Raw genomic sequence first — 22,524 nt, 5'->3', positions numbered from 1 at the left:
TGGTCTCTCTACAGATCTTTCTGTAACTATCTGGCATACTAAATATCTGCGAGACAATAGTACTATTGTATTTGATTCACAAATAATGATAATAAGGCATCTTCTTAGCATAATGAGCAGCTGTCAAAAGCACAAAGAGGCATTACAGCTCTATGACACTCTGTGCTGCTCAGCCAAAACCTCATTTTGCAGAAAGATACTGAGCTTTGCTTGTGTACAAACCATTCACATAATGCCAGAAGCTGCTAAAGTTACTCCCAATTAGTGACCAGCAGACATATCAGAGAGGCAGAGAAACAAATGAGCTTGCTCTCCTTCATGAATGATGTTTGCATCCCCTGAGTCAAATTAAACAACACTGCAGTGCCCTCCCCCTGAGCCAATCAGTATAAATTTGAAGCTGCTGGAACCGCAAACGGGCTGACACTCATTACTCCCTGATGTTTTATTAAAAATTCATGCTGCGCAACACGCTGAGAGGAACACGATGATCAGACACACCAGGACGGATCACAGACAGAACGATTAAATACACAACATTAACAGTAAATTTCATTCAGTGGAGACACACCCATCTATTAGTAACAACAGGGGGAGTAACATAAGCGCAACATGTCAACCCATCTAAAACTTTGCTCTTTAATGTTTCAGACAAAAAATAAGAATTTACACGACTTCCTCCCCATGACTGGTGCTAAAAAGTGACATTACAGATGCCTTGTTAGTCTTGGATTAGACAGAGTAGATGTGAAAAAGAAGAGAGGCTGAAGAGACAACGTTAAAGTCACAGACTCCCTGCAAAAGGTGCCATATCTGAGTTTCTTTTGACCTAACACAAAATCTTACACCATCCTGAGCTCATCAGTGCAGGTCTGGGTGCTTTTCAAAGAGGAAGTCTCAGAAGATGGCACTCGTGTAACTGGAGAACTGAGCGAGTAAATCCATAGCGCCAGTAATGCACTTGTATGTATGATCCATCTTGCACAGGCAGACGTGAAAGCAACAATACATCTGCAGCTAATGATTAGAAACAATAACCTGGCAACAGCAGCCCACATGTTTTACTTTGCTTATTATCTGGTATGACTCAACAGACACTTGTCTGGTATAAACATCATTTCAAACAGGATATACAATAGATGTTTGACGGTTTACCATTCACCCAGACATCAACATGAAATCCTCCCTAGAATTACATCACTGTCACCGATCTTTGCAGCTGATTTATTAACTGGAAAATCGCAGCAGCTGCTCTAAAAAAAAAAAAAAAAAAAAAAAAAAAAAAGGCATATTTCTTCAATCAATCACAAAAACTGAACCCTGTATCCTGAATCCAGCTTGATTTTTTTAAAATTAAACTCAGTAGTAACCTCACTCCCCACGGATTGTTCACTGACTCCAACACTTATTAGCTCAGACTCTGTAAACCCGCGAGCACAAATAAGTCCCAGATATCTCTCCTCAACATTATCAAAGAGTTTCTCCACTGCATGTGAGGACATGGTGACATTGTGCTGTGTGGAAAAACAGCAGTCAAACCAGTATGCAGCACAGAGGCGTCTTTTATAAACCAAAATACCAAAGTCACAACCAGGGAGATGGTCTTTTATACTGTATGTCCTCTCTTACTGTGAAAAACCTCAAAGCTAGAGCACCAGTTCGAGCATGAAATCTGGAGCGACCAGAAGACCCACTAAACTACATACTAGATGTTTCTGTGTCGCATCAGGATGGAGACAGTTTGAAGTGCAGCCCCTTTACTAGACTGCCTGACACGATACATTCTAATTATCTTATTGCAATTTGCCTTATCTCGTTCACATACAATCCATATGGGGGTTTTGTAAATGCTGGAAGACATATCATTAGTGAAATAAACAGATACTTTCCACCTTGAAAGTGCGGTGCACAAATGACTATTTCCAAAACATGGATTTAGACTTCTGGGGTTTCTTCTGTAACAAACCTAAGATACCAATCCTGTCAACTTGCAGGGCGTCATCTGTGGCTGAATTACAACTTGCGATTGAGTAGCACAGAGTAGTTTAACAGCGTTTGAGCTGCAGTGAATGAGGAGGACTTGGGTAAACAGAGAGACAGGGATTTCATAGACCTGCACGTTGTGGATAAAGTAACGGCTGTAGAGTTACATCTAGTCCATTTTAAGGCCGGAGGGGATTATTTTCATTGAAAAACATTATAAATATGTAACTCTGATGACAAGAGATTTGTTTTTAGGCGTTTAATAAATGACCACAGAGGAGTTGTAAGAACAGTTAATAATTACAGTACTAACAACTACGTGACTTTTTATTGAGAGAAGTCTATCACAACTAACTCATTAGATCTAATTAGCCTCATGCCTCCATTGTGTATTATTATTATTCTACTGTGCATTACACGTGGAGGTTTGTATGTCTTGCATACATAACAGAGTTGCTGCAAGATCGTGCAATACATTACTGGCCAGATCTACACGGGCAGAGGACAGTTAATTTCATTTACATTTATGGCAATGCCACAATTTATATAGGATAACATAAGAAGTCATTCAGGTTTACAAGGCAAAAGGAAGTCCAGTATTATCACTGTTGTTTTGTCTGGCTTGCTAAATGGGTGGGGGTTGTCTTGACCTAATTTTTCACTGATGCTTGTTATTAAAACCAATATAGCACAAGTTTGGCGTGTGGGGCAATGTCTGTTCCAGCTGAAGGGGACACGTCCTGTAAATCCTGTTACACCAGCTTGTCAGTGTCACTTCGGGTAACGTTTATAAGCCCTCGTTACCGATGAGACGTGTTTGTGAATGGTTAAGTTGGCGCTGCATGTACACTCCTACACAGCAGTTTTCAGAAAAGCAAAAGGAAACAGTGGAGCAATGTCAGGCATGCGGCATGACAAAGGCGTCCGGGGCTAGCAGCGGCTAAGCTAACCCCCCCGGCTGTCAGAGCGGGGCGCATGGACTGACAGCTGATACTGAGGGGAGGGGGAACCGAAAAACAGCTGACAGACACCAGACGAGAGGGAAAACAAGTTGTCGGCAACATTCAGCTCCAACTTTAAAGCACTGAGAGCAGTGTCAGGGAGTTAAGCTAGCAGCCAAACTGAGAATTCATACCTTTGCTTTGCCGGCCTCCAGCTTCTTTTGCCTCTCCTCGTCCTCCATGGCCGCGATCCCGGTGGCTGAAACAAGAGGGAAGCTGCTTCATACGAAGTATCTGAGAGCGAAATCTAAAACCCTAACTGCTAAAATATCTCTCGTCTGGCTTCCAGCTCGCTGCCAGAGACTTGCACTCGCGTTAGCTGTCTCCTTGTTGGTAGTCCGCCGCCATGTTTTCCACGTAAACATGAGACCCAACGGTGATGACGTCGTGTAGGTGTCTCACAGCCACGCCCCCCCGCATTCCACTAGTGCTGCCTTCATGGACTGTCAGAAATACCACCACTTCTGATGAATTGCTGAAAAGTATTTGAGATTTTTCACTTAAATATCTCCCCAAACACGTTTAAAGATATATAAAGGTACTCTCCTATGAATAATAATATTAAAACTAATAATACTGTTATTGAAGAAGTTCATTTGGATATGTGATGTCTCCGATATGATTGAATGTCCACTGAGTCAGTATATAATTCAGGGACTTTTGAAGTCCATGGTCTATATCTTGCAGACATTTTTATTAAAAGTTAAAAAATATATATTTTTTTTATGTTCATTATGATCATGTCTTTACAAATTCCATAATTATTTATTTATGGAAACGATCACTTATTAATAAAAATGACTGGATACCACTAAAATGTCAACTAAATAACCATCTCAATTTAATAGCAAGCACCTTCTAATTAGCTAAACAATAATAAAATGAGCTTATTCTGGAATAGTTTTGATTGTGTTCTTTTTATTAAGTTGAGATACTCATGACAGGTATTTCTTTTTGGCAATATATCAAATTTTACATGGAAAATAACAAGTTGTATCTGTGTCCGAGAAATCACTTTCAACTAAGTTCCCCAGTACAAAAACACCTCTCAAGGTGTTAGTGTGTTAATTCCAGATCACATGACCTGCTCCACATGATTTCATTTCCTCCTGAAGAAAAGACTGGCCAGATTCCAAGGCTTTCTGAGTTATTTAATATAAAGTAGTGTGTGAGTCAAGCGTGGATTTATGGCATGTCAACAGGTTTACTACAATATCTTTATAAATAACTTTAAATTTCAATTTTACTCAATTGTATAAACTCTGATAATACATTATCCAGGTCAGTAACACCAACCAGTACACATAAAAAGTGTTACTACTGATACTCTGCTGCTATCTGTTGTAATGTTTTGTCTGCTATTTTAAAGATTAGAGAAGCTGCATTCTCTATTTAAATACAGCATTTAGGCCCATCAAATGTCTAAAACATTTTTGACATATAACATTTGACATGACAGAAAAGTAATGTGACTTTAGTAAACAGGGCCAGAATACAGCTTTAAATTGATTACTAAAAGCAATAAAATTATGGCTAAAAATACTTAATATACAAGTGAAAGTCCTTGTTGGAATCTTGGCACATTTAGTGCAATGCAGTCTTTAGATTTTAACCTGATAACAGCACAGTTATCATTTTATTTCACAGTAAAATGAATGTAAACTGTGAGACACTGTGCTCTGTAGTGAGGTCATCACACGTTCATTCTGTGCTTCATTAATATCACAGTGAATACAGGCAAGTTAGACCAGTGGTTCTCAAACTGTGTCCGTCAGTATTAGTCTTATTTATGAAGTTTTACAGAGCTATAATCATACGTAAAGATGTGACCTAAATGCTTTTAGTTTAGAAGAGATGCAGGTGCCAGTGAAGGGAGAAAGTCCGGTTGTAAAGTCCCATTATACCATACCTTGAATGAATAACTAATTATAAGAGTGAATCTCCTATTTTGTTAGTTGCTAAAGATTGTTCTGCATGTACATACAGTAGGTATGGGGAATTAACACCAATACTATTTCTCTCTGCTTCAAGTTCGAGTGAATGTATCTCAATTTGTACAGAGTATTTAAGTACAGTACTTAAGTAAATGTATTTAGTTTCAGTCCAGCAGTGTAGTCTCTAATGATCAATCAGCTGTTAACTGGCGAAAGAAAATAAACCATGTGGTTTTCATTTTTAATTTACTTTGTTGTTTCGTCTTCCTCGATTCACATTTGAAAATATGTGGCAATACTGACATAGCAGAATCCTTCAATGTATTCTAGTACAATAACATTGTCATAATTATTATTTTCTAAATAGTACTCATCACTAATATCAACGCATCTAACAACAATGTCATAAATTTGGCTGTATTATATGCGGTCTGAATGCTGCTTAAAACGTCTGCTCAGTTTCTATGGTAACAGGAGGAGACGTTGCCAGAGCTGTCCCAGTTAAGAGTTTTTCTTTTTCAACACAAAATATTTTCATGTCAAAGCTGTTTTCTGCTTATAAAGGCTGCAGCCATCGCCTCATATTTTACATGACATTTGATTGGACTATTCTGGGCAACAATACAGCAACAAACCCCTTCAAAAAGGAAACATTTGAGCTGTCTCGGCTGAATGTGACTGCAGGTAACATGAGAGGCCGGCATCACTTTCTAGGACAGATGGTGGCGATAAAAGGAAAGGATGGACAATATTTTACATACAGACTCCATGTGGAACTGATTATTTGTCTATAAATAGTTTGCATTTAATCAAAACACCATATTCTTTGTGAAATAACAAGGTTTGCTTTTATGTTTTCTGACATTTTCTGCACAATACAGCAACTGAATGATAGTGACACTAATTAAAATCCTTTTTTCTATCTCTTCTTCTTTTTTTAGCAGTAAACTGATGGAAGAAGCATTTCAAAGATGCGGAAGCAGGTTTTTGACATTCTAGGCCAGGATTTTAGAAATGTGGAGGTTCTTTCCCCTAGTTGGTGCCATATTTCTGCCTATTAAACGTGATATTGTATTATAATAAAGTCCAAATTCCCTGAGTCCAGATCCAATCTGCAGATTTAAGACATTTTTCACTCCTAAAGAAAATATTGTGTTTAATATTTCACATTTTGTTTGCTTATTTCATTAGGCTGTTAAATTTTATGTAAATGTCCACATTGCCATGTATAGGAAGCCTTTGGAGGGATATTTAATCACATTTATTTATATGTCACATTAAAGTATTCTCATTAGTCATAGTTAATATGATTTGTATGAAATATGACTTTCATAAAGAACAGAACAAAATATGAAAGTCTCTGTTCTGTTTCTATATTGCTGATTTGCAACATACCTGCAGCAGCAGCAGCAGCAGCAGCAGGAGAAGACGGTCTGTGTCTTCGGCTGACGGGAGCCGAGCAGCTGATAGTCTGGCAGATTTTGAATTCCACCCATCTCCTTTTGGACATTTCTGGCCAAACGTGGTCTCACCTGTGAGCAGAACAGTCTGTAAAACAGCGTCGACAGGAACCACTGAGCGTTTGAAAGTTTCGACAGTTTCTGAATTATTCATTCACTCAGGGAGTACTGTGTCTGCAGTTACCAAAGCAACTTTAAGAAGCAGACCGCAACAACAAAACAGATGAGAACAGGATTCCATGTAATATTAAAAATACAGCAACAAACACATTCCTGCATGATGTGACTTCCCTCAGCAGTTTTAGGAAGGTCAGAGGGAGCAGGAAAAGTAACAGATTTTGTAACTATAATTATAAAACATTTCGCTTTTTGTAAGAGTGTGACTCAGAGGGAGATACTCAATACTAGGGTAAATATATAATTGAGGGACTTTTGCAGGCCATGGGATAAATCTGGCAAACATTTTTATTAAAAGTAAAAAAAAAATGTTTTTATGTTCATTATGATCATCATGTCTTTACAAATTCCAAAATTATCTATTATGGAAACAATCATTTATTAATAAAAAATGATTAAATGTCACTAAAATATCAACTAAATAAGTGTCCGAATTTAATAACAACCACCTTCTAATTAGCTAAACAATAATAAAATGAGCTTTAATCCTCCTGTTGTCTTCATTTACGGGCACCAAAAAATGTTTCCTTATCTGAAAAAAATCCAAAAAATCTGCAAAAAAATTCTCCAAATTTCTGAAAATTTGCAAGTCCTCAAAAGTTTCCCTTAAATGTTTTTTTTTTTTTTTTAAATCTACAAATTTGGCAAGAAAATTCTTGTAAATATTTTCAAAAAATTATGAAAATCTTCTCAAAAAATCCTAAAAATATCCAAAGTGATTCTGTATTTATCAGTAAAACTTCTATTTTCTTTAAGAACATTCAGAAAAAAATCAACCAAAATCCAGTGAAATTCGCTGAATTTTGGTTGATTTTTCTCTGAATGTTCTTAAGAAACATTTTTAACATTTCTTTTTTTCCCACCAAAAATTGTTCAAAGATTTCCCCAAAATGTTGAAAATGTGGACGTCAGAAGTTTCACTATGAAAATAGTTTTTTCCACATTTTCAAACTTTATAACGGGTCAATTTTGACCCATAGGACGACACAAGGGTTGATAAAGTATCTATCTATCTATCTATCTATCTATCTATCTATCTATCTATCTATCTATCTATCTATCTATCTATCTATCTATCTATCTAGCTATCTAGCTATCTAGCATTATTTCTATGATTGGAAAATAACTTCATCCTGTATTCCTCTGAGGTATGGGTCAAATGTTAAGCATGGCACAGCAGTAAGTGGATGTGTTATGCTGCGTTAGGTCGTGAATAATAAACTGAAAAGATTTCCATGAAAGCATCAACATGTGTCAACTGTCTCTGCTTTAGAGGCAGAAAATTAGGAGGGTCATTTTCTGCTGCAGCCTTCTTTGCTGTGTCTCACACGGTTATTTCTTTTCCATTTGTCTGACATTTCAAATGATTGAAACAGGCAGCACTGCAGACCATAAGGGTCCCTGTCACATCATTATGCAAATGCAGGAGAAAGTGGTTTGAATGAGTTGGAGAAAAATGGATCTGGGTGTGTAAATGGAAATTTAACTGTGACCAGTTGACGACTGAGACAAAGCGTAATTGAGACCGTGTCCAGGACATCAAGGAAGAAGCTGTTGTGACTAAACCACCGGACGCCTCCATCTTACAGCAGCAGAGTGAAAGCTCATTTGCATAATGAAGATATCACTGTGGGATGTTAAAATATTCATAAGTGGTGGGACTCATCAGTTAAGAGAGGCGACGGGTCAGTAGGTTCGTCAGTGGCAGGCTGTGAGCCACAACACATGGTCAATACTGGATGTATCTCAGGGGGATTCAGGAACATTAGCTGTAGCTGAGACAAAATTAACTATTAATGGCTGTGCTCTACTCTATAGTCGAAGCTTTCAGGTATCATAAAACATTTTTGAAAAACCTCATTACACTCTGAGGGCTTTATAAGTGACTGAATGCTTATTTATCATGAGCATCATGTGCAAAACACAAATACACATATTCAGGGTCGTCTCCACTGAAATCACAGAGGTCACGTGCTTTATGTTATTTCTGAATAAACAGGAGTTTACTGAAAAGGCAACTAAAAAGAGTAAAATTATACATGTATGCACCACATACAAAAAGCATGTTTACTTTACTAATTAAGGAATTTATTTTTTACCAGAATATCTCTATCCCTATACCTATCCAAGTTATTATTTTCCCCCAAAAAACTTCTAAATACATTCTACTAAGGTTTTCAGTGGGAAGTTTAATGTCAGTTCCCAGAAAGTTCTTCTTAAAAGTAAATTAACACATTCTAAAAATGTTTGATGATAACTTTACTAGACTGCTTTGCCCTAATGTTGGCAGAATTTTCCTTACCGTTTCCACTTTCTCTTATTTTTTTCTTATATTATGGTATGGAGTAATGAGAGTGCCAAATTACAAAAATAAATCTAGAAAACAATAAGCAAACAAAAGTGGAAATATTAAGACGAATGAACAAAATAAAAAATAAATAATGTTGCTATATAAAGAAGTATTAATCAAAAAAATTCATAAAAGAAAAGGCCTACAAAAGTAGAAATATAAAGACAAATAAATAAAATAATAAAAAATAGGAAATAATGTGCTTATAAATAACATAAAAATAAATAATGTGGCAATATTAGTCAAAAAATAAATCCATAAAAGAAGAGGCTAATAAAAGTAGAAATATAAAGACAAACAAATAAAGTCATCAAAAAATAAGAAGAAATGTGCTTATAAATAACATAAAAATAAATAATGGGGCAATATTAATTTAAAAAAAAGAATCCATAAAAGAAAAAGCTCATAAAAGTAGAAATATAAAGACATATAAATAAAATTATTTTTAAAAAAAACAAGAACAAATATGCTTATAAATAAAATAAAAAATAATGTGGCAATATTAATCAAAAAATTAATCGATAAAAGAAAAGGCTAATAAAAGTAGAAATATAAAGACAAATAAATAAAATAATTTTAAAAAAATAAGAAGAAATGTGCTTATAAATAACATAAAAATAAATAATGTGGCAATAGTCAAAAAATGAATCCATAAAAGAAAAGGTTTATAAAAATAGAAATATAAAGACAAATAAATGCATTAATAAAAAATAATAGAAGAAATATGCTTTTCCTTTGCTTTTAATGTCGCTTTAAAGGCGACATTGTAACGTTACAGTGTCGCTTATAATGAAAAGGAAAAGCTAATTTTTCCTTATTATTTTTTCATTATTTTATTTATTTGTCTTTATATTTCTACTTTTATTAGCCTTTTCTTTTATGGATTCATTTTTGTAATTAATATTTCTTCTTACAGCAGCATTATTTATTTTTTATTTTATTAATCTTCTTAATATTTCCACTTCTATTCTTTTATAGACTTATTTTAGTAATTTGGCACTCTCACTACTCCATATCATGGTGGCTTTATAATCTTGTGAGCATACATCTGTACATCTGTTGTGGTATTACACAGAGCAGCTGCACCCTCTGGTGGTTACTATGACAACATACTCAAAACAGGGATGTTAAATGTGATGTGATGTTTAATATTTCTGGAAACTCACTATGAATGTAGAAGAACTGCAAATATACAATGGGTTTGCTGGATGCAAAACTGATCATAAATAATAATAATAATAATAATAATAAAAATGACAACAACAACAATAATAATAATCATCTTAATGACAACAATAATAATTAAAGCTGCAAGCAGCGTTGGACGGGTCCTCGCATCCATGCTCGTCGTCGAATCCACGCACATCCACCAGGTGGCGCTGCGACCGAGAGTGTATATTGGCCTATGGATGTGATCACGTCCGCACTCTGATGACACATATAACATTTCAGGCAGATCGGACCATGTCCAGGCTAGTTATAGAGCTTTTCCTTCTATCCACCAGGTGGCGTTATGACTGTGGCTGTATTTCAGCATGTGAATGTCATCAGGGCGGGACTCTGATCATACATGTAAAGTTTGAGGCAGATTAGAGTATGTTTAGGGCAGTTACACAGCAGTTGATGTGTCATGTCGAAGCATCAAAGTTTGGGAGCCTGCCATGGCCACGCCCTCAGACTTTTGTGGAGCATTTTGATAACTTTTGATCACCCATGCCTGGAGTACATCCTGGCTGAATTTCATATCTGTCGGTGTTACCCTGTTTGAGTTGATAGCTTTTCAAAATGTCTAAAAATGACCCAAAATTGAAGGTTGGTGTTAAATTCTAGAAAGAAGAAGAAGATTAAAGAAAGAAAATACATAAAAAAGAAGCAATTAAATAAATGGGAAAAAGTTAAGACAATATATATATATATATAAAGTATGGGGGGAAAAAAGATGTAAGAAATTAAAGAATTGTATTTAATAAATAAACAGGAAATTTGTAAATAAGTGTTGTAGTCTTTTGCAGTTAATTGATGGATAGGCGTAGTGAGAGACAGCCAGACAATGGGGTAGAAATAAGAATGAGAACAACTAATACAGCACAGGGTTGCGAGCGGGAATCGAACCAGGGCCTCAGCATTGAGGACCAACTACATGCGTCAGTGGCTTAACCCGCAGAGCTATATGATCACACATGTTGGCTGTCAGCAAAGGTGTATCAATCCAATAGAAAGTCTAGGGGTAGGGTTCGGGTTACAGAGGAAGGTCCTGACAGTAGCAATGTACCAAAAACATGGATATAAAATTATACATTTTTTCATAATTTAATATTAAGTCACACTAGCCCAAAAATTCTTAGAATAAAGTTGGGGTTTTTCCTTCAGCCGTTGTGGTTGCACTGTACCTTTAGGTTATCTAGATCTACAACGGCTGAAGGAAAAACCACGGATTAATTTCTCAGAATATTCGGCTGCTTAGTATTAACATTAAAAATATTTATGTGTAATATTAATTACCCTATTTTTTTCATTACAACTGTAAGGACCTCCCTCTCCAACCCTAACCCTACCCCTAGACTTTCTATTGGATTAATACACGTTTTCAAGACCGGAACATGTGTGGTCATGTAGCTCTACGGGTTACGCCTGTGATGTTCAGGACTCATTCTTGTATTTTACACTCTCTGATGTTTTCTTTTCTTCATGTCTAGTGTGTGAATCATTTCTGGTTTGTCTCTTCAGTGTCTCATGTGGCCCTGCAGCTTCTCCTCCTCCACCTCCTCCTGAAGCCTTCATCTTCTTCATCATCAGCTGCTCAGTGACTCTGTTGGACGTCTCACCGTGTGGCAGCAGCTCAGGTCAGTGGTGAAGATCCTCTTTATCAGCTCCACACCCACAGACGTAGTGAACGCAGCGTCTGTTGTTGTGCTAATAAGAAGCTGCATCTGAGCAGCAGCAGCTCTGTTCACTCCAGCCTCAGTCACACATGGAGTCAGAGCAACACTCTGTCAGAGCTGATTCCTCAATGTTAGATCTGATTAATCTCTCTCTAGTAACAGGTTATGTACCACAGGCTTTTAAGGTTGCTGTAATCAAACCTTTACTTAAAAAGCCCACTCTAGATCCAGATGTTTTAGCCAACTATAGACCAGTTTCCAACCTCCCATTTCTCTCCAAAATTCTGGAAAGAACAGTTGCAAATCAATTATGTGAACATTTACAAAGGAATAGCTTGTTTGAAGAGTTTCAGTCAGGCTTCAGAGTGCATCATAGCACAGAAACAGCTCTGGTGAAAGTTACTAATGACCTTCTCATAGCGTCAGATAATGGACTGGTCTCTATACTTATTTTATTGGACCTTAGTGCAGCATTCGATACAATCGACCACAAACTTTTATTACAGCGACTAGAACATTCTATTGGCATTAAAGGGACAGCACTGGACTGGTTTAAATCCTACTTATCAGACAGGTTCCAGTTTGTGCATGTCAACAATGACTCTTCTGAGCATACTAGGGTTAATCATGGAGTTCCTCAGGGTTCTGTCTTAGGACCAATACTGTTCACATTATACATGCTTCCCTTAGGCAACATTATTAGGAAGCACTGTATTAATTTCCATTGTTATGCTGATGACACTCAATTGTATTTATCTATGAAGCCAAATGAAACTAATCAGCTAGCTAGACTGCAAGATTGTCTTAAGGACATAAAGACCTGGATGACCTATAATTTCTTACTACTAAATTCAGACAAGACTGGAGTCATTGTATTTGGCCCCAAACATCTTAGAGAATTGCTTTCAAAGCATATAGCTACTCTGGATGGCATTACATTGGCCTCCAGTACTACTGTGAGGAACCTCGGTGTTATCTTTGACCAGGACATGTCCTTTAACTCGCACATAAAACAAATCTGTAGGACTTCCTTTTTCCACCTGAGAAATACTGTGAAAATCAGGAACATCCTGTCTCAGAGTGATGCAGAAAAACTAGTCCATGCATTTGTTACTTCTAGGCTTGACTACTGTAATTCCTTATTATCAGGTTGTCCCAATAGCTCTCTGAAACATCTACAGCTGATCCAAAATGCTGCAGCCAGAGTACTGACGGGAGTTAGCAAGAGAGATCATATTTCTCCTATATTGGATTCTCTTCATTGGCTTCCTGTTAAATCTAGAATAGAATTCAAAATCCTTCTTCTGACATATAAAGCTCTTAACAACCAATCTCCATCATATCTTAAAGACCTGATAGTACCATATTATCCTAGCAGAACTCTTCGCTCTCAGACTGCAGGCTTACTTGTTGTTCCTAGAATCTCTAAGAGTAGAATGGGAGGCAGAGCCTTCAGTTATCAGGCGCCTCTCCTGTGGAACCAGCTCCCAGTTTGGGTTCGGGAGGCGGACACCCTCTCTATTTTTAAGACCAGGCTTAAAACCTTCCTTTTCGACAAAGCTTATAGTTAGGGCTGACTGGGGGACCCTGACGGGGTATGCTTGTGTTTTCATTTGCACAACTGACTTCCCCTCTTGACGTCCCTTAGTTCTGCCCCTAGTTATGCTGCTATAGGCCTAGGCTGCTGGGGAACCTCTCTTGATGCACTGAGCCCTTCTCTAACTACCTATGTATTTACTACATATACCATTATTGCATTACATTCACTCTGTTTCTTTCTGTGTCCTTTCTCCGAGTGTCCCTGGTCCCAGAGCTGGATGCTGGATGCTTCAGATGTGTGGCTGTGTTTTATGGTCCTTGTGTCCCACCCCCCACCTCTCTATCTCTACCCCTCTATCTCTACCTCTACCCCTCTATCTCTACCTTTCTACCTCTTCTGTTCCTCTCAACCCGCCCGGCCAGCAGGCAGATGGTTCCCCCCACATTAGAGCCGGGTTCTGCTCGAGGTTTTTTTCCCTGTTAAAAGGGTGTTTTCCTTGCCACTGTCGCCTTTTGGCTTGCTCTGGGGGTCAGGCATATGGGTTCTGTAAAGCGTCTCGAGACAATTTGACTGTAATTGGCGCTATATAAATAAAATTGAATTGAAAATTGAATTGAACTGAGAGCTCTCAGCAGTTTTCTACCCATTTAAGAACAGGACAACCCGAACAAGCTGTTGTATCGATTTGTCCACGATTTCCTCTCATGTGTCCATTTTAAGGAGTTTGCAGTCAACCAAGGCCGACTCAGAATCACTCCCACCGGGAAGATCTGTGAAGGAAGGTCCACCCGGCTGGTCCAGAAGCTCCGGTCCAGCAGAGCAGCGTCAGGATGGAGACGTAACCGGGTGAGTTAACTAGAGAGGCGACACATTCACATAGAAAATCCAACAATTCCTTCTGTTTTTACAGTTTGTGACTCTGGTAAATGGTGTCATTTTTCAAAGCTGGTGGGTTTTGGGCTTCACAGATTGAACCTAAATGCTTTTCTTAAACAAACTGCTGAGCTGCTGCACAGTGAAATGTTTGAGTGGAGCTCAGGATGAAAGCATCAGAGCTGTTTTACATGTTTTTATGTTCAGCTAATATCATTTCCTCTGGACAATGTTTGTGGTGTTAGAAGTGGACGTTTGTAGGGAGTTTTCAGTTGTGATACTTTAATGCATAAATATTTGCAGTGGTGGTTTCACTGCAAGCATCTACTGATGTCACCAGTGAAGTAAATAAAAACAGCATTTGTTGAACTTTACGCCTCTCAGTGTCTGCAGTTAGCTTAGCTGAATCAATGCAAAGATATTTCTATTTTTCTACATGACAGGAATGTCAGTGAAATCCAAACGCTAAGAATAAACAAGTGATCTGCCTGGTCACAGATCCCAATTTAATCCAAAATAAAGACTTTGCAAGGAAATGAACTTGAAATATGAGCCACCAGTAAAAGTTGTGATCAGACAGAAGGGCCTGTATTTTATCTTTGGAGAAGTTTAACATGTAAGTTTGTGCAGCTGATCAGTGGTGAGGCCTGTGGATGACTGGAGATGTGTGTGGACACTTAGACGAAGCAGCAAATGTGTTGAAAATGAGTTGTCTTCTCAGAGTCTTGAAGATGTTTTGTCAGAGCTAAGAAAGAAGTAAGAGATCCTGCAGGTGATTGTTGAGTGGTGTTGAGGAATTTGAATGTAGAGGAATAGCAAAGAGATTTTGAAGATATTTAAGCCATAAGTTGTATTTTATTTGTTTGCTGTTCTCTCCCATTTGTAGTGAAGAGAAGTGATTTGACATGAAGAATGTGATTTGTGTGGCTTTGAAATTGTGTTAAAATGTAAAAATGAGTGATGAGGAGAAGAGTGTGACTTTTTAGTATTGTGTTTTTTAGCGTGTTCTTTAAAAGTTGTAGGTAGATTATCTTCTTTTTTTGATTTTGTGGATTGTTTTTTTTCTTTCAGTGTTGATGTCACCGCCTTGACGAATAGAAGAAAAGGGCAATATTTGCAAAAAATCTTCGTGCCTTCGTGCCTTCGTGCCTTCGTGCCTTCGTGCCTTCGTGCCTTCGTGCCTTCGTGCCTTCGTGCCTTCGTGCCTTCGTGCCTTCGTGCCTTCGTGCCTTCGTGCCTTCGTGCCTTCGTGCCTTCGTGCCTTCGTGCCTTCGTGCCTTCGTGCCTTCGTGCCTTCGTGCCTTCGTGCCTTCGTGCCTTCGTGCCTTCGTGCCTTCGTGCCTTCGTGCCTTCGTGCCTTCGTGCCTTCGTGCCTTCGTGCCTTCGTGCCTTCGTGCCTTCGTGCCTTCGTGCCTTCGTGCCTTCGTGCCTTCGTGCCTTCGTGCCTTCGTGCCTTGCTTATGGGTAAATCTCCTTGTTTTCCTTTTTTCCAGGCTCCATCTTTGAAGTCCAGTCCAGTGACACTCCACACCACAGACCACAACCTTTCCACAAGGTTCCCGGCAGGGATTCGAACCGTGACCGTCCACATGACAGACACACACCCTCTGTGTGAGCTATCTGTCACACAAGGTCCCTGGTGGAGTTTGTTGTAATGATGGTTGCAAGAGGTTGTCATGCAGCCAAAGTGTAAAAAGAGCCTTGAGCTGGATTCAAACCAAGGACCTCCTGGATGAGAGGCAGATAACTTACCACTGCACTATCCTTCCTACTGGGTGTAGCTGTTAGTTTTCGTAAATGATGGTACACAAAAGTATTAAGGAAGTGAAGATAATAAAGGTACTAAGGTACCGGGGAGGCAAAAAACTTACCTCTACACCACCTGTCCTACAAGATGTTGCTCTAACTTTGCTTAAATGATGCTATCAATTATTACTGGCGCAACCAAACGACAAATAAAAGGTGTGAGTGGAGATCTGAATCATGTGAGGTTTGTTTCTGAGACTGAATACACCTGATCTCATTTGATCTGCAAAGCTAAGCAGGGTTGGGCCTGGTTAGTATTTGGATGGGAGACTACCTGGGAATACCACGTGCTGTAAGCTTTTTACTTCTCCTCACAACCTGAACAACACACTGCTAGCGACAGCTATCAACTAAAACCTCTTGGTTTCTTTATTATACACTCTATGAGGTGGATAAGCTGCAGCTCATGCTGATTTATTGCTGCTTCTGGTTGGAGCCAAAGAACAAAGGCTTCACCTGTTGGAGCAGCTGATGTCCTGCAGCCTCTTCACCACAGAAAGCCTCTGACAGCTTCAATTCTTTACACTCTGACTGCAAGACACCAATCACATAGGAACATTTACATGTATGGAACAAAGAGCTGAGCTGACACTCAACATATGTTTGAGCATTTATTGATAAAGACATTCAAACATGTCTAGAGATAGAACACCAACGCACGGTGTAAGAAAGGTCAGAACAGACTTCACCTGCTCAGGAAACTGAGGTCCTTCGGGGTGCAGGGAGCAATTCTGAGGACCTTTTATGGTTGTGTGGTGGTATCAGCCATCCTGTATGGAGTGGTCTGCTGGAGCAGCAGCATCACGGCTGCAGACAGGAAGAGACTAAAGAAACTGGTTAAGAAAGCAAGCTCTGTCCTGGGCTGGTGGTAGACAGGAGGATGATGACAAAGCTGTTGTCTATCATGGAGGACATCTCCCACCCCCTGCAGGAAACAGGACCATCACCGGCAGCTCCTTCAGGGACAGACTGCTTCACCCACGATGTTTGAAGGAGGTCCTTCCTTCCTGCAGCAGTCAGACTGTGTTCAATCAAGCCTGCTCCCAGTAGTTCAGATCACCCACGAAGTAACTGCAATAAAATGTAAATAAGTCAATATGTGCAATTTCACAGGGTTTTTTTTTTTTTACAAGCATTTCTATTTCTTCTCTAAGGAGAAAGCATCTATTTATATCTGTGCACTGAGTGCTGCTTTTTTTTTTTTTTTTTAACTTTTTTTCCTATCTGCTACTGCCACACTGAAAATTTCCCCACTGCAGGATCTACCTATCCATCCATCTATCTATGGTCCATCTACCTCCCTACCTATCTATCCATCCATCCATCCATCCATCCATCCATCCATCTATCCATCCATCCATCCATCTCTCTCACAGGTGTGGGGGTTGATTCACCTGTTCTCAATCACCTTAATCCACGAAGGCCCAGTTCTTCATTCTTCCGCTCTCTGCCAGACCACAGACTTTGAAACCAGAACCTTTCTCCTACAATTAGTCTGGTTTCCCCTTTTTGTTTTCACCTTGGTTTAGTTATCCTTTCTGTGTTGGTTTTAGTTTCATTCGTTAAATAAACTCCTTGTAATCTTTGACCTGTGTCTGCAGATGTCCTGTGACACCAATGATCCCATCTGATATTTAGCATGTTTTCAATTATTGGTCCCATTTCTTAAAAAAAAAAAAAAAAAAAAAAAAAGCCCCCTGAAATCTGATCAGATAAATGAATGTGAAACTACTTTGGGTCTGCTGCAGCTGCCTCCCTCTGATCTTTGTCCTGCCCACAGCACAATCTGATCAGTGAAACACTGAAGGACAACTTCAGCATGTAAAACATAAATAAGCAAAGGCTGCAACTCGTGATTATTTTAATTTTAACTTAACTTTATGTGCTGTTCAAAAACTTTATTTTTTCTGCAAATGTGTAGTGATTCCAAATCTTGGTTATTGATCTCCTTGATTACAAAAAAAATCTGTATCGACCCGGAAAAAAAAACAAACATGTCAGGCACCCTATGATGTTAACTGTTTGCCTGAATGTTTTTGTTTAAAATCCTCAGTAATAACCTTTGACTGGTTGCTCTTAACCCTGTAAAACTCACTGCTGCAAAAATACAACATCAGCTTATTTTTTAATTATTATTTTCTATTATATATATCTGAAATAAACCCTAATCTGTGGGTCTGACAGCAGCGTGAGGTCAAAGAAGCTGCCATCAGCTGCTGCACTTCTGTCCGTCCAGCAGATGGAGCCATGGAGCTGCAGTGAAGTGAAGAGCAGCACAAGGCAACCACCACTTCCATCCACTGACGCATTCAATTTGACTGACGCTAATGTTTTATTGACTTCCAACCACTAAACCAATATGATCACTGATGCACTGAGCTGAAGAAGTAATGTTACATTTCAAACATAACTGGGGAAATAACCGAAACTTCTTCCTTAGGAAAGGAGAAAGTATAAGATTATAAAGGCAGTGCAAGAATAAATAAGAAAAAAACGGTGCAAAAATTGCCCATAGCATTATATACAGATGACTTTATTCTTAAAAAAAACAACAACAAACATGTAGAAGACTATATACAGAGGATCAGGTTTCAGGTATAGATAGATCGACAGATGAATCCTTACTGTGAAAATATTTAAAGACATTGAACATTGTGCAATATAAGGTCAGTCAGCAGCCTCAGTTCATGCACCAAGAAAACTTTTATGCATTTTTTAAAAATAAAAAATTACATATTTCTAAATTTTCTCCATTTACAAGGCAGGGAGATAACCGAAACTTCTTCCTTAATAGTTCCTGTTTAGTTTGTATGCTGTGGTGTCAGGATTACTACACGTGGAAATGAATATCAAATTAAAATCATTTCCATATCTTGACAAGTTGTTGCAATCACAAAGTAAATTAAAGCTGCAAGCAGCATTGGACGGGTCCTCGCATCCTTGCTGGTCGGCGAATCCACGCATGTCCACCAGGCGGCGCTGCAACCGAGAGTGCATGTCGGCCTATGGATGTGATGAGGGCTGGACTCTGATCACACGTGTAAAATTTCAGGCAGATTGGAGCATGTTCAGGCTACTTCTACAGCTTTTCCTGTCCATCTACCAGGTGGCGCTGCGACCGAGAGTGTATATTGGCCTATGGATGTGATCAGGGTCAGACTCTGATCACACATGTAAAATTTCAGGCAGATCGGACCATGTCCAGGCTAGTTATAGAGCATTTCCTTCCATCCACCAGGTGGCGCTGCGACCGAGAGTTTATGTCGGCCTATGGATGTGATCAGGACTGGACTCTGATCACACCTGTAAAGTTTGAGGCAGATTGGAGCATGTTTAGGGCAGTTACACAGCAGCTGATGTTTCATGGCGAAGCATCAAAATTCACAAGGCCGCCATGGCCACGCCCTCAGACTTAAGGTGAGCATTTTGATAACTTTTGATCACCCATGCCTGGAGTACATCCTGGCCAAATTTCAGCTCTCTCGGTGTTACCCTGTTTGAGTTTATAGCTTTTGAAAATGTCTAAAAATGACCCAAAATTGTCAAAACATATGACATATAATTCAAAATGGCCGACTTCCTGTTGGGTTTTGGGCATGGATGTCAATTACATTTTTGTGTGTCTCGACGAGTTACATATGCCTACCAAGTTTCATGATTCTAGCTAAAACGTACTGGCCGTAGTAACGGTTTGAAAATTTCCAGGTGGCGCTATGGAGCCATTTTGCCACACACGTGCAGTTTCCCTAAAATATCAAATGGGTTGCCGGTCCAGATATGTGTGGTAATTTTGGCGAGCATTTGAGCATTTTTAACCTGTCAAAAAGTACTGTGTTTATTACGGCAATAATGCGTTGCCACGGCAACAGTGTTTTATGAATCGTCAAAATCTTCACACTGTGGCATCGTCTAGGCATAACCAGTCAGCTGACCAATTTTCAAGATGATATGACAAAGTTTCCGGCAATGGTAGGTGCAAATGTAATGACAGTTACTTCCTGTTGCCAATAGGTGGCGCTATGAATATTTCTAAATTTATGAGTGTGGATGTGTTCAGACCCGGACTGGTGTCTATTACATCAAGTTTGGTCCGGATTGGATCATTTCCAGCTGAGATATTAATGATTCAATTTTCATGGCGAGAAATCGAAATTCGCCGCGCCGCCACACACACGCCCTTTGATGACGAGCCACCATTTTCTCTGGGGATCGTCATCAATGTGTTCTGGCTTATGTCACCACATTTGAGGTGAATCTGATCAACGTGCTAAGAATAGTACCTCAAAATGTAAAAAATGTCAATTTCCTGCTACCACAAGGTGGCGCTATGACTGTCAATGTACATAACTACATGGATGTCGTCAGAGGTGGACACTGATGACATGTACAATTTCAGGCACATTGGACCATGTACAGCTGAGTTAGACACCACTTCCTGTTTCATGGCGAAGGGATCCATTTTTTTGGGAGTCGCCATGGCCACGCCCTTTGAAATGAGATGAACATTTTGATCACTTTTCATCAGGCCGCGTGTTTGCATGTATTGGCCAAATTTGACGTCTCTCAGACTTATCCCCGATGAGTTATTAATTTTAAAAAATCTACAGCTAATTCAAGATGGCCGACTTCCTGTTGGGTTTAGGGCGTGGCCATAATTGACTTTTTTGGGTTTCCTGATGTGCTGAATATGCCTACAAAATTTTGTAGCTGTAGATGAAACGTCGTGCAAGTTGGCCTAATGACCAAATTTTCAATTTTCCAGGGGGCGCTATGGAGCCATATTCTCACACACATGCGCAACTCCCATAAAATATCAAATTTTTCGCCAGTCCTGATGAGCATGCCAAGTTTGACGCGTTTTGGGGTATGATAAGGCCGCCAAAAATGGCGATTTCCCGGCGGGCAAAGAATAATAATAATAATAATAATAATAATAATAATAATAATAATAATAATAATAATAATAATAATAATAATAATAATAAATAATTCCTTGCATTCCAATAGGGTCCTCCGCACCGTCGGTGCTCGGACCCTAATAATGGCAGCAACAATAATAATGATAATAATGGTGCTTTTTCTGTCCTTGTGTGTCTCTTTTTCACCTTATCTACTTTTTAATGTGAAAATGTTCCACAACAAATATCCTGATTGATTTTAGAATACAAAGTGTAAAAAACACCTTATTGTTGAAGTCATGTTCATGTCATGCGTGGGGGACATGCTGATACAGTACAGTATAGTATAGTACACAACATTATGATGAACATCAGCCTACCTGCTGCCACTGACTGAAGCCACCGCTGTCATCTGTGAGGACAGAAAGAAGAAATGTGTGTTAAGAAAACAGAAAATCTAAAACATGAACAGTGGTCTAGCGTTACTCTGAAATCATAGATTTGATCAGTTTGAGTGAAGTTTTAAAAGTAGAAATAACACAACAGCAGCATTATTTACCGCCGAACGGCGGCGGAGCGAGAGAACGGCGGCGGAGCGAGAGAACGGTGGCAGAGCAAGCAAACGCCGCCGGTCTCTCGCTCCGCCGACACCTGTGCTCAGATAGCTTTAGCTGGATTCTCTCCCTGCACACCTGGCTGCAGTCTACATGCACAGCTTTCATCATGGTTTTTATTGACAACTTCAACCTGTTCTGGGACCGTCCCTCACTTTTTAAAAGCGATGGGATTCAGCCCAACAAGCACTGTAGCCAAATGCTGTCCTCCGGCTGGAACACTTTGGCGGCTGGAACACTTTGGCGGCTGGAACACTTTGGCGGCTGGAACACTCTGGAGGCTGGAACACCTGTACATTAGTAACACATGAGCTGGAACACATTAGCTCGAACACATGAGATCTAAAACATTAGCTGTAGTACAATAGATGATAAACATTAGCTCTTATACATTAGCTACTGTACAACAGATACAAAAAATGAGCTCATATACATTAGCTGACAGATCCAAACCCAATGGCCGCACACTGACAGATCCAACCCACTGGCCGCACACCGACAGATCCAACCCGCTGGCCGCACACCGACAGATCCAACCCGCTGGCCGCACACCGACAGATCCAACCCGCTGGCCGCACACCGACAGATCCAACCCGCTGGCTGCACTCCACTGGCTGTAACACAGAAGATGCAGTACTTTAGCTTTCAGACATTCGCTGTAGTATATTAGCTGTAGTACATTAGCTGTAACACATCTGCTGCAATACACTACAACTGCAATACGCTAGATGTGGTATATTAGCTGCAATATAATAGCTGCAGTAAATTACATATACACTGTTTTTTTAAGAGCTTATTCTCTAAAACAGTTGCCTGCTGCCAAAACCTATCCTGCAACAAAACAGCTATTCACACTATTTTTGATGTATGATGTGACAAATAGACATGTCTAAAAACCTCTCTCTCTCTCAAACAAAACCTTCTGATTTTTACGCAAATGAGGACATTTTAAAATAAAATACCTCATTTGCAGGTCAAAAAAGTCAGAAAATGTTTCTACACAAAA

The 22,524-nt window shown here is 39.2% G+C and overlaps 1 protein-coding gene and 2 long non-coding RNA genes across 8 annotated transcripts in view; 1 reads left to right on the top strand and 2 right to left on the bottom strand.

The window, feature by feature from the left end:
* akap9 (A kinase (PRKA) anchor protein 9) overlaps positions 1-3,347 on the bottom strand; it is an 85,909-nt gene extending 82,562 nt beyond the window's left edge. For all 6 annotated transcript variants that reach the window (XM_023265067.3, XM_023265069.3, XM_023265073.3 and 3 more), the window contains exon 1: positions 3,119-3,347. In XM_023265067.3, coding sequence (XP_023120835.2) covers positions 3,119-3,166 — 48 coding nt within the window. In that variant the 5' untranslated portion in view covers positions 3,167-3,347. The remainder of the gene's footprint in view (positions 1-3,118) is intronic.
* Positions 3,348-11,513: 8,166 nt separating this feature from the next.
* LOC129350709 (uncharacterized) lies at positions 11,514-14,574 on the top strand. The gene is made up of 2 exons (XR_008604192.1): positions 11,514-11,748; positions 14,048-14,574. It is a non-coding gene; the product is annotated as an uncharacterized LOC129350709 (long non-coding RNA).
* A 5,901-nt stretch (positions 14,575-20,475) lies between these two features.
* On the bottom strand, positions 20,476-22,109 carry LOC129350605 (uncharacterized). Its single transcript, XR_008604065.1, has 3 exons — positions 21,952-22,109; positions 21,674-21,808; positions 20,476-21,316 (listed from the first exon to the last, which is right to left on the bottom strand). It is a non-coding gene; the product is annotated as an uncharacterized LOC129350605 (long non-coding RNA).
* Between the last annotated feature and the right edge of the window lie 415 nt (positions 22,110-22,524).

This window comes from Amphiprion ocellaris, chromosome 15 (genome assembly GCF_022539595.1).
Source record: "Amphiprion ocellaris isolate individual 3 ecotype Okinawa chromosome 15, ASM2253959v1, whole genome shotgun sequence".
NCBI lineage: Eukaryota > Metazoa > Chordata > Actinopteri > Pomacentridae > Amphiprion > Amphiprion ocellaris.
This window is presented reverse-complemented; position numbering and strand designations above follow the sequence as displayed.